Source organism: Cricetulus griseus, chromosome 2, assembly GCF_003668045.3.
Source record: "Cricetulus griseus strain 17A/GY chromosome 2, alternate assembly CriGri-PICRH-1.0, whole genome shotgun sequence".
Lineage (NCBI taxonomy): Eukaryota > Metazoa > Chordata > Mammalia > Rodentia > Cricetidae > Cricetulus > Cricetulus griseus.
This window is the reverse complement of record NC_048595.1, coordinates 223,620,003-223,632,619: the sequence shown is the minus strand read 5'-3', so window position 1 is coordinate 223,632,619 and position 12,617 is coordinate 223,620,003. Positions and strand designations below refer to the sequence as shown.

Sequence of the window (12,617 nt, the reverse complement as noted above, 5' to 3'; positions counted from 1 at the left end):
ACTCAAAGTTCTTGTGATAAAGGTCTTTTACTTGTTTGGTTATATTACCCCAAGGTATTTTATGTTGTTTGTGGCAATTGTAAAGGGTGATGTTTCTCTGATTTCTTTCTCAGTCCATTTATCTTCTGTATATAGTAGGGCTACTGATTTTTTTTTTTTAGTTAATCTTGTATCCTGACACTTTGCTGAAGGTGTTTATCAGCTGTAGGAGTTTCCTGGTAGAGTTTTTCGGTTCACTTATGTAAACTATCATATCATCTGCAAATAGTGAAAGTTTGACTTCTTCCTTTCCAATTTGTATCCCCTTGATCTCCTTTTGTTGTCTTATTGCTCTAGCTAGAACTTCAAGTACAATATTGAGGAGATATGGAGAGAGTGGACAGCCTTGTCTTGTTCCTGATTTTAGAGGAATCTCGTTGAGTTTCTCTCTATTTAGTATATGTCAGATCCACAGCACCCACCTTTTTAATCTTCTGGGTGCAGCAGGGATGTGGTGATGATGACAATGGTAATGACAATAACACCTTTCATTGGCTTCTGGTCTCCACATGCACATGTGTACACATGATCATGTATATAAGCCACACACACAAGAATGTTCTCAGGCCATCAGGATGGCTAAATGGGTAAAAGTGCTTGCTTCAAGCCCAATGACCCTATTTCAATCCTTGGGACCCATATGGGTAGGAGAGGATCCCCTCCTACAAGTTGTCCTCTGATCTCTACATGTGTGATATGTGTGTATACCCACACAAATACATGACTCTGGTCCAGGTCTAATTGAAAAGAATGTTCTCAGTGATCTGAGGAAGACATCAAGCTAAGGCAGTAGACATGCTCTTTTCTCACTTGCTTCCTGGGGTCTTAGCACTTCACTCCCCTGGGCCTCTTTGTTCCTGGATCCACAGTGACAGATTGGTGACACAGCCTGTCATACACTTCCTTCTGGTGCTCCCATGCCATTGTTGAGGTAGATGTGGCCATTTTGGATTGGTGCAGCTCCCACCCTGCCCCCAGCATGTTTGTGTAGCTGGGAGTGGAAAGTTTCTTCTTTAGAACCCTCTAACTATCAAGAATCTCGTAACATCCCCATCACCTTGGTATCCTCAACTTTCTGCAAACCTTGTGTGTTCTTGTGTCCCCTTCAACAGTTGCCATGGCCCTGTGATCTGCCTACCTAGGCTCTCTGGTTCTTAGGTGAGAAGATAGAAGAGCCTTCAGTTTTACTCAATTGCAACACAAGGCCAAGCCCAAACTTGGTGAAAAAGGAACAGGCGTGTGTAGGGTCAGTGCTTCCTGGGAGCTGAGAGGACGATGCCCCCAAGTGATAATCATTTCATTAAGATAGTAGTGCTAATGCTAGACATGAAGTTTGCAAGGGGAATGTGACTAATCTCCATGGTGGGACTCAGGTAGCCTGCTGGCTAGCAAGCATCAGCAGCTCAACTCGCAGCACCTCATGGCTTCCCACAATCCAAAGAGAGCCGATCCTGTTTTCTCTGGGGGTTCTAAAAGCACCAGTGTATCCCTCCTTTATTGCTACTGTCACCATAAGTGTTACAGCTATGGGACCCCCCTCTCTTTGCACACACGCGCGCACGTGTGTGTGTGTGTGTGTGTGTGTGTGTGTGTGTGTGTGTGTGTGTGTGTGTGTGTGTGTGTATGCATGCATGTACGCTTCCCCATACATCCCTGGTGGCTTGTGATGGTAGAAGGCCTCTGAGTGTGTGCAGACTGCTTCATGAATTCATGTTCCCCATACTGTCTTCTTCCCTAGATCTGTGTTATTCAGAACTCTGAAGACAGGGTCTTCATGTAGCTTGTACTCTGTGGCAAGAACTGACCATTTTTTACATGTGAGACTGTCTTCTTCCACTAGAGCAAGGAGGACCCAGATACTTCATGTCCCAAAGATTTCTTGACACCTGCCTGCTAGAAAGAGTTGAATGTACAGGATGGGGTCAGCAGGATAGTGCCATCTTTTGGACATAACTTGTTTGTGTCTTTTCCCTGGAGACCATAGGAATGCAATTCTGATGTTTTGCAGTTTGTCAGGGAGCCACCGGTGACATGGATGGGGCACAACTTGTCTTTAAAGAAGTCCAGAAGTTGTTCAAGAGGAAAAACAACCAGATTGAGCAGTTCTCAGTAAAAAAGGTATGTCTGTCAAGACCTGTCAATCACCTGTGATGGATGGTGGGCACTAACACCTGCCTGGCTAACTAAGCTCTATGCTGTCATTCATATCCAGTGTGTTTTCTCCTGTGGTCCTTCTTCTACTCTTGAGGACAAAGGCTGCATGTAACTGAAGCAAGGTTGTTTTGATTTTTGAATGAGATGTGCTAGACCCTGGAGAGAGGCAGTGTCTGTGTGAAGTTCAGGTCACTTGAGAAAAAGTTGGTAGAACCCCTGAGAGGCAGATGGTTCTGCTTCCCAGGATGGTGACCACCTCACATTTTGATGCAATAAAGACCAGAAGTGACATTGTATTTATCAGTAGAGATTTCAGGACTATAGGCAAATGCCCCAATTTTATTGTCTATTTCTGACACTAAGATAACGGCTGAATAACCTTGAGTGATGTCTTAGCTTGTAATAGTTTGATTTTTCCTTCACATTTTAAAATGTTCTTTTACTTCATAAAGTCTTAAAAGTTTAATTAGCTTTTATTAAATGAATAGTTAATGAATTTGTTCTGGCATAAAATAAATTACAGGGCTGCAGAGACAGCTCAGCTCTTAAGAGTGCTCACTACTCTTGCAGCATTGGACACACCTTTGGTTCCCAGTCAAACTGGGAGCTGAAATGCCAGCTCCAGACAGAATACAGTGCCACCTTCTGGCCTCAACAAGAACCTTCACTCAAGGCTACCGATGCCTGTGCACTTGTGTGTGCACCACACACACACACACACACACACACACACACACACACACACACACACACACACAATTAGGAAATGTGGGGCTCGGTACTAGGGCACTTGCCTGGCATATGCAAGGCCCTGAGTGTGGTTCTCCAGTAATAAAAAATAAATAAATGCATATAAAATTATAATGCAGCTGAGAGCTGTGGGGCTAAGCTGAAGATTGAAAGTCCACAGGGCCATGGTAGAAATGTGCCCATATGGACCACTGAGTTAACCACCTAGCTTGTGAGGGTTCATGGATTTAAACTGAATGCATCTTTTTCACCCCCACATTCTCAGATCACAGACACCTGAGACTTGGCTGAATAATGACTATAAGTCACAGCCATGAATGTATTTTTAAAAACCTGCAAAGCATTTTGTGATGTAGAGAGACTTTCCATTTACAGCCATTTACATTGACCTTGCACTGTGATGCTCCTCCAAAGACAAGTTTGTATGAGTTTGCTTTTGACCATCAGGGCCTGATAGTTTGAGAATTCCTTGCAGGCTGAGAGATTCCGGAAGCAAACCCCAACCAGAGCACTTTGTGTGCTGGCATCCATCGAAGTTCTGTACTTGTGGAAAGCCCTTCCCAACTGCTCTTTCCCCAACCTGCAGAGGATGAGTCAAGGTAAGACATGCTCCATGCAGTCAGCTGATTGATCAGGGCAGCTTCTCTCAGTCCTCAGTCATGCAGCTGACATGGAGAGTACACATCTGTCATGCTGTGTCATCAGCAACAGGGGTGGGACACACTGGTGTGGACAGATACACACGCCTGATGATGACGACACCTGATGATGACAAGGAGTGTTAACTGGGCATGGTGACACGTGCCTGTAATCTTAGCACTTAGGAGGTGGAGGTAGGCGAATCAGTAGTTTAAGCTCATCCATCCTTAGTGACATAGTGAACTCAAGAACAGGCTGAGCTACATGAATCCTGTCTCAAAAGGCAAAACAAAATTAAAAGCCAAAAAGGAAAGTACCAGTTTGACGACATTGGTGGATGCTGTGAGCACACACTTTTCCCAGAGGAAGCTCTTGTTTTCATGTAAGTGTGATTTTTGAACATACATGAAAGATTCAGGTAGTGTCTGGCTGTTTGAGCTGGGGCAATATGCACAGCTGGGTGTCTGTACAGAACATTTGTAGCACCCCTGGTAGCTTATGTGTGCTCCTTCTCTGTCAGTCCCTACCTCATTGCAGACACTGTTCTGAGTTCTATATTCATAGTTTGCCTGTCTCTGACCTGCTTCCCTCATGAAACGTCATCAATAGCCTCTATTAGTAAATCGTTTCTTTTCCTTGATGAGTAGTATTCCATTGCATACACATATCAGAACTACTCTTAGCTTCTCTCGTTCCTGTTGATGGACATTTGAAATGTGTTTTAAGCTGTCATCAGTAAAACTGCTATGACTTGTGTATAAGTTTATGAGTTTTATCTCCAGGGTAAATATGTAGCCATGTAATTAAAAGCCTACATCTTTTGACCCATGTGCTTGAAAATATGAAGGCCTATATAAAGGGAATCTTGGTAAAGCCATTTTTATTATAGTGGCAGGAAAATTCCCCATAGAGAAAAAACTAGATTGCCATGTACAGTGGGACTCTGTTAATTATTAAGCAACTAATAGAAAATCTTAGTTTGTAAAACCTTAGTTAGAGACATTTTAATGGCATTTTGTAGTCTAGAAAATTGTTTGCTCCACACCACAACCCTCAGAAGTAGGGAAGGAAGGGAAAGCAGTATCATATTGTTTTTTAGTGAGGAAACAGGCCCAGATCAGGATTGACTTGCCCTGTGACCATAGAAGCTGACATCAACTCTGTGGGTCTGAATATCACATATTGAGTAGCATAGATTTTGCTGAGTGGATCTCTACACAGCCTTGCCTTTCTGAGAGTTTTCAGAGGCTTGAATTACATATCTGGAAGTACAGCTCCAAGAGAAAAGCCTGGTGTGATGGCTAAACCTATGACCCAATACTTAAGATTGCAGAATTAAGGCCAGCCATGGCTACATACAGGGACCCTGTGCTGACAAACAGACACTTTATCCCCATGCTGTGCTAAAATGAAAACACAGACCTCTAAAACAGTGCTTCCATGGAAGGTGTCTTTGGGAATCTATTCTGATGTGCTGCTTTTTCCTGAAAGAGATTTACAGTAAACAATTTGGACTTACTCCAGGTAAGGCACTACAGAGAGTTCTTCAGATTTTGTGTAGCCACACCTGACTGAATATGGGATTAGTCATTAAATCTCAGATTTTGACTTTTGAGACAAGACTTTCTTGCAGGTGCACTCTCTGTGTGTGTGTGTGTGTGTGCATTTGCATGTGCATGTAAGTGTGCATATGTGCGTGTGCACATGAGTGTGTGCACACATGCGTGTAAATGTGTGTTGCACACATGTGCATGTGTTCTTGGAGGCCAGGAGATGTCCTTGGGTGTTATACTCCTAGACTGTACCTGTCCCCATCCCCAGGTACTGGGCTTACCAGCACCTGCCAGCATGCGTGGCCTTTTATGTGGCTCCTAGAGAATTAACCGATGGGTCTTTGCAAGCACTTTAACCAAATGAGCTCTCTTCCCAAATCAATTTTTATTTCTTTAAAAGAAAAAATCTCCACCCTAATGGTCAAATGCCCTGTTTTGAGTCTCCCTTGGTGCTGAGTGCTGCACAACATATAAGCTTGCCTAGAGAGTCTATTGCATGACGCCTGTAGTTGGTGTAATGCAGTTTTATATTAATAGAATTTTTGAAAAGGTTTGAGGTTTGCAGCAGAATTGATCACAAAGTCTAGAACACCCTTTACACACACACAAACACACACACACACACACACACACACACACACACACACACACACACACACACACACACCTTCCCTCACACCCTCTGATGCCCTTACACAACATTCCATACAGAACAGTGTGGTGCATTTGTTGGCACAGATGCTGTAGTATTAAATAGTATAGCCCCCAAAGCCACAGTGCAAAGAGGTGTGGGCTCCTGCTGCACTTTCTGCTGATGTGAACAAGTGTCCATGGCCTAGGCTCACATAGTGTCTTACAAATGAATTTTGTCACTGCCCTAAACATCCACCCTCCTCCACCTGCTCATCCTTCTTTCTTCCCTGACCTCTGGTAATTGCTGATGCTCTTTGGTCTGCACAATTTTGTCTCTTCCAGAACATTATATAGTTGGAAAGATGCAGACTGTGGCCCTATCAGATTAGCTCCCTTCTGGTGAAAAGGTGAAGTCTGGGATTCTTCAAGGGTTGATGTTTTTGCTGTGGAGATGACTCTGTTAGTAGAGTACTCGCCATGCAGGCATAAGAAGCTGAATTTCATCTTCAGAACTCACATTACCAGGAAATACTATAGTGATGCATACATGTTATCCACAGGAACAGATGTGTCGCTGGCGACACTAACCACATTGGCAAGTTCCAGGCCCCTGAGAGACCCCCATCCTAGAAAAAAAGGAAAGCAGTGTCTGAGGAATGACCCTGAAGGCTGATCCTTGGCCTCCATACATGTGCACCTACACACACACGAGTGCACATACACACACATGAGTACACATACACGCACAGAAGAAAGGTTGATATTTTTGCCCTTCCTTGGTTAAGGAGAGTCACCGATGGATGAGCAATGGGTACCTTCTGAATTTGGGGGCAGAAGTATAAACTAAACAGACATGGCTACTAAACTTGGTGACACTGAGGTTCTAAGTGGGTGTCTTCCCTTCCTTTCCCTCTCTTCAAGCTTGCCATGAAGTGGATGATCCATCTGTCACTGGGTTGAAGCATTTGCTCCTTGGTGCCATACACAAATGTCTAGGAAACTCAGAAGATGCTGTTCAGGTAAACATGTTGTTTTGGCTCCAGTAAGACAAACTGTGACTCCCTGTATGTGTGCTTATGGGGGAGGCAGGTGAGAGAGCAGCAGGAGGAACCTCGACACTGTGTAAATACTTGTGCACAGTATTTAAGGAATAGCATTTTCAGACGCTAAGAGGACAGGTGGTTAATGTGATGTTCTTAACCTAACTACGGTTCCTTAGAGCGCTCCTCTCTGTGCTCTTTATCAAGGATGATCTATCCTGAGCTGATGCTCAGGAGAGGGGGAAATGAGGCTGACCGCTTGAGCGAGCAGCAAACCTTCATGGACAAGGACAGGGCTGTCTGGTGCGGATGTTAGGCTGCTTGTATCCTCTCCTCCCATCACTTTCTTCTCTTTATGATAATAGAGAGGTGCCCAGGATTGGGGAAGAGGCTTGAAAAATGTTGCCTTAGGCTTGCAAGTTAGGGGGCTGTCTGACCCTGTGGGAAAGTACCTGAGCTTCGAAGGGAGGGGTTTTTTGTTGTTTTGGGGGGGGGGTTGTTTGCTTGTTTGTTTTTCTTTAGCTCAGTTTCAGGCTGTGGAGAGGTGGAACATCTGGGGAGAAGACATGACAGACATGACATGATATGACAGAGAAGACATGACAGAGTTCCCTCAGGAAGCAGAAAATAAGTCAGAAAGGAAGAGGATATTCCCTCCACAGATAAGCCCCTGTTACCGAATCCTCTCACCAGCTTCACCTCCCAAAACTGGACTGTGAATTCATCAGCTGATGGGTTCAGCAGCATGAAGCATCCTGGTGGTCCAGTCCCTCCTCACAAGTGCCAAGCCGGGGCCAGGCTTTCAGTGTGTGATGGGGAGAATCCACCATTATTTTCCAGTGTAGCTGGAGGGATTTTTTTTTAAGCTAAGGTTTCGTTCATTGCTGTTTGGTACTAGGAACTGCACTCAGAGCTTCACTCACGTTAAATTTGCTTTCTCCTGTAGGGCTACACTCCAGGCCAGTTAGTTTAAAAAACAAAATCTAAAATAAGTGGTATTACATTACCTACTTTTTGAAATAGTTTCATATAGACATAGCCTTTAAATCATAGGCTATTAACATATTCGTGTTGAGTTTGAAATTAGTCTTTCAATGTGAATTATCTTAGTTATTACCTAACTCTAAACAGCTATTTTAGATTGCATACTTAGGTAGTGGCAAGATGTATGTTAGGAGGTAGACGTTGGCCTGTGTGTGTTTTACATATTAACATGGAGATGTTTAGACTTTGTAGCAGATAAGGAGTTTCTTCTGGTCAATAAAAGTTGGTGTGTTGGCTGGAAGAATCAGCAGCACAAGTTAGGTTGCTGATGGCCAGAGAGTTTGTGTCCTAGGGAACCTGGTTGCCTGATGGCCAGTGGGCTTGTGTCCTAGGGAACCTCCCCTCAGGTGTGGATGGGCTTCTAAGGTACAAATGGAAATTTGGAGGCAGGAAGGCATTTCCATAGTTGTAGAACATAGTTATAGACGGAGATAGTCATAATGAGAGGGTCCAATTAGTCTCAGAAAGACAGGTATCAGCTTTCCCTTGTCCACAGGTCTTAGTTGAATGCACCAAATCATTTGTGTTTAGATGACATGATGCAGAAGTGAAATTATCTAGGTGGTGGTCCGTGAGAATTGATGGGAGGAGGTGAAAGGGGAGGCCAGCTGGGGATGGGGGGTGTGTTCAAAATACACTGTGCACTTGCATGGAGATGGCCTCACATAATCCAGTAAAATACACTGTGCACTTGCATGGAGATGGCCTTACATAATCCAGTGAAATACACTGTGCACTTGCATGGAGATGGCCTTACATAATACAGTGAAATACACTGTGCACTTGCATGGAGATGGCCTCACATAATCCAGTGAAATACACTGTGCACTTGCATGGAGATGGCCTTACATAATACAGTGAAATACACTGTGCACTTGCATGGAGATGGCCTCACATAATCCAGTAAAATACACTGTGCACTTGCATGGAGATGGCCTCACATAATCCAGTAAAATACACTGTGCACTTGCATGGAGATGGCCTCACATAATCCAGTGAAATACACTGTGCACTTGCATGGAGATGGCCTCACATAATCCAGTGAAATACACTGTGCACTTGCATGGAGATGGCCTTACATAATCCAGTGAAATACACTGTGCACTTGCATGGAGATGGCCTCACATAATCCAGTGAAATACACTGTGCACTTGCATGGAGATGGCCTTACATAATCCAGTGAAATACACTGTGCACTTGCATGGAGATGGCCTCACATAATCCAGTAAAATACACTGTGCACTTGCATGGAGATGGCCTCACATAATCCAGTAAAATACACTGTGCACTTGCATGGAGATGGCCTCACATAATCCAGTAAAATACACTGTGCACTTGCATGGAGATGGCCTCACATAATCCAGTAAAATACACTGTGCACTTGCATGGAGATGGCCTTACATAATCCAGTAGAATACACTGTGCACTTGCATGGAGATGGCCTCACATAATCCAGTGAAATACACTGTGCACTTGCATGGAGATGGCCTTACATAATCCAGTAAAATGAAAGTGGGAAGGAATAAAGATCAGTAAAGAGGAGAAAATTAGATCTAGAAAAAGAAAAATCTCCTTTCTTGCCTCCTGAGGGCCGTGATGAATCTTACACCAAGAAGGAAATGAATTCTTTCTAGTAACATTCGTGTGACTCTCAGTTCTTCCAGCGTGCTGCTAAAGATGAGCTATGTCGTCAGAATAACTTGTATGTCCAGCCGTATGCATGCTACGAACTTGGCTGTCTCCTACTAGGCAGGCCAGAGGTAAGAGTTCTTCTGTGTTCATAGTCTCCAGCAGCCAGAGTGCACATAGCAGCACAGAGCACTCTTCAATTAGACCAAACCTCCAATTTGCTTTTCTGGGTCTCCTGGGTGAGTCCAGGAGGCTGACGTTGGTTGATGCTAATGTTCTTAAAGAGACGACAATGGCTTCACTGGAATTTGAATTACACATGCAACTTTGCATACAAAGCTTCCTTTGTGGGGAGGACTATTGTCTTTTTCAGAGTGGTATGATATAGTGTGGTGTATTGAAAAGCTGAGAGCTCTGTTATGCCATTGGTCAAGTTACCAAAGCACAAACCTACTTCCTAGCCTACACAATGGGCAAACCTGGCTTGCCAATTCACTAAGAGTTATAGTGAGAATAAGTGAAGATGACACGTGAGTCCTTTAAAATTGTTACCACATTTTATACATAATTTGACAGCTACTATGTATTAATTAAGGTGCTTGGGATATGGCTCGGTTAGTGAAGGACTTGCCTCCCAAGTGTGAGGACTCAAATTTGGATCCCCAGAGTCATATAAAAACCAGGTGTGGTGCACTTGTCCATAACCCCAGTGCCAAGGGATGGGAGGCAGAGCCAGAGGCTCCCAGGAAGCTGTCTGGCCTCCAAGTGAAAGACCACTGAGAGAAACTGTCTCAAACAAAAGTCAGAAGACATTTAAGAACACCCCAGGTCATCCTCTGACCTCTATATTCCATACAGAGAACCCCCCAAATACACACACACACACACACTCACACACACACACACACACACACACACACACACACACAGATGTGTAAGTCAGCAAATGGGTACCAGGATTTTGGTTTGTTTTGTTATAATCAGGTTTCACTAGTGCCTGAAAACAATGACTCAGATTGTGTAATTGAGTCATTTTACCAAAACAGAAAAAAAAAAAAAAAGTAAGTGTCACACATTTGGATTGAAATTTGAAACATTCATTGCACCCTTTATCGTAAGGGAATGTTTACTTCTCACGTAGTCTTAGTATAAACGGACATCAGCTCAGCCTGTAATGCTTGCTGAAATTGTTGCCTTTTGTACACAATAGTGGACCATGAAAACTTGCTTGTCAAGTAATGCCTTAATGTAAACTAATAAATGTCTTTACATTAGTGAAAAGTAGCACTTGTGCTTGGCGCCCCTTTGTGTCTCCTATGGATTGTCTGGTTGTGTGTCCTCCACTGATAGATATGCAGACATCGCTGTTAAGACACAGTATGTTTTTCTTATGTTCACAGACTGTAGGAAGAGGCAGAACTCTACTCCTTCAGGCAAAGGTAAAAAAACAAAAACAAAAACAAAACACCCAGTCCACCTTCTTCTCATGGCTGTTATTACCCTATTTTTTTATACTTGGGTCTGAATTCAGAAAAATATGGAAGTGTTGACACATGTGTCAATAATTCTAAAGAGAAGCAGTTTCTAAGCAAATCATGAACACTTGGCTTGAAGGGAAATCTCCAAGATTAGGATAAATTACTATAGATTCATTTGCCCTGTCTATAAGTTCTCTAGTTTTGGTGTGGGTTTTTTTATTTTTATTTTTTAAGGTATACTTATTTCTTATGTATACAGTGTCTGTCTGCATGTACCCTTAAAGGCCAGAAGAGGTCATCAGATCTCATTACAGATGGTTAGGAGCCACCAGGTAGTTGCTAGGAATTGAACTCAGGACCTCTGGAAGACCAGCTAGTGTTCTTAACCTCTGAGACATCTCTCTAGTTCTAGTTTTGGTGCTTTGATAGGGAAAATAAGCCTCATTATTCCGATTTTTAAATAGGTCTTGCTGTGTTTCCATATTAGTATTACACTCCTGGGCTCCAATAAGACCCCCTACCTCGGCTTTCTGACTAGATGGGGCTTCAGCCTTATACCACCGTACCTAGCTCCAGGAACAATTATCTTTTGGTTTCATAGATATGTTTTTAAAATACTTGATATTTTATTTTATTTATGTATTTTTTAAATATTTGACATTTTATTTTATGTATATGAGTATTTTAAAAATATTTGACATTTTTATTTTATGTATATAGTGTTTTGCCAGAGTGTGTATATGTGTACCACATACATGGCTGGTACCTTCAAAGGCCAGAAGAAGGTGTCTGATGCCTGGAGTTGGAGTTAAGAGTGGCTGTAAACTGCCATATGGGTGCTAGGAATTGAACCTGGGTCCTCTGGAAGAGCAACCCATGTTTCTAACTGCCAGTCTGTCTCCCAGCCCCTCCTGTGTTTTTGAAGAATTTCTTAACAGTAGCTTTTTTGAGCCTAACTTAAGACTAGTATTTCAAGAACAATATGAGGGGATTTTTCCAGAGACTTATCCTTTCCAGTGCTAGAATTACAGGCTTGGGCCACCAGTCTCTAACAATTTTAAACACTGCCTGAATGTTAGGGAGTCAGATTATCAAGTGGACGTGAAGTTTCCTGTAAGAGGTAGGGAGTTGTTCTATGGGTGTAAAATGCAGTGTGTTATCCTGTGACACTATGGGGACGAGCTCAGCTAACAGTCCACAATCATCTTTATCTGGCCCTTCCAGGAGGATTTTTCTGGCTACGACTTTGAAAACAGATTGCATGTCCGCATCCACGCTGCTCTGGCCTCCCTGAGGGAACTGGTCCCTCAATGAGAAACTCTGAGTGACTACTCTGTCCCCTCCACCCAGGGTCAGTACTTTGAAAGCAGAGGCGAAAGACCCTGTGAAGACCAGCGTTTCTTCTGAGGACCACCTGTGCCAAGGATGGGTTTCCTGGTGTCATCGCTGACGTATTAAAGATCCCTCTTTTAAACATGTAGCTCTGGGGTAATAAAGATGTCGAAAATGATAAAAAAATAATAACCTACCTGGGAGAGGGCTAAGTGACCTTGTTCAAACATTTTAGTTTTGTGATTTATTATTTTTAAAATAAAATCAGACTAAATACTCAACCTGTGATCTTGTAGGAGCACCTGCATTGAGCATAGATCAAGAGT

The 12,617-nt window shown here is 43.1% G+C and overlaps 1 protein-coding gene across 3 annotated transcripts in view; it reads left to right on the top strand.

Annotated features, from left to right (window-relative positions):
* The window catches only part of Ttc39c (tetratricopeptide repeat domain 39C), an 83,789-nt gene extending 71,217 nt beyond the window's left edge, over nt 1–12,572 (top strand). For all 3 annotated transcript variants that reach the window (XM_027404342.2, XM_027404343.2, XM_027404344.2), the window contains 6 exons: nt 2,048–2,157; nt 3,419–3,542; nt 6,690–6,787; nt 9,508–9,612; nt 10,882–10,920; nt 12,184–12,572. In XM_027404342.2, the coding sequence (XP_027260143.1) occupies nt 2,048–2,157; nt 3,419–3,542; nt 6,690–6,787; nt 9,508–9,612; nt 10,882–10,920; nt 12,184–12,273 (566 nt within the window). In that variant the 3' untranslated portion in view covers nt 12,274–12,572. The remainder of the gene's footprint in view (nt 1–2,047; nt 2,158–3,418; nt 3,543–6,689; nt 6,788–9,507; nt 9,613–10,881; nt 10,921–12,183) is intronic.
* The last annotated feature ends 45 nt before the right edge of the window (nt 12,573–12,617 follow it).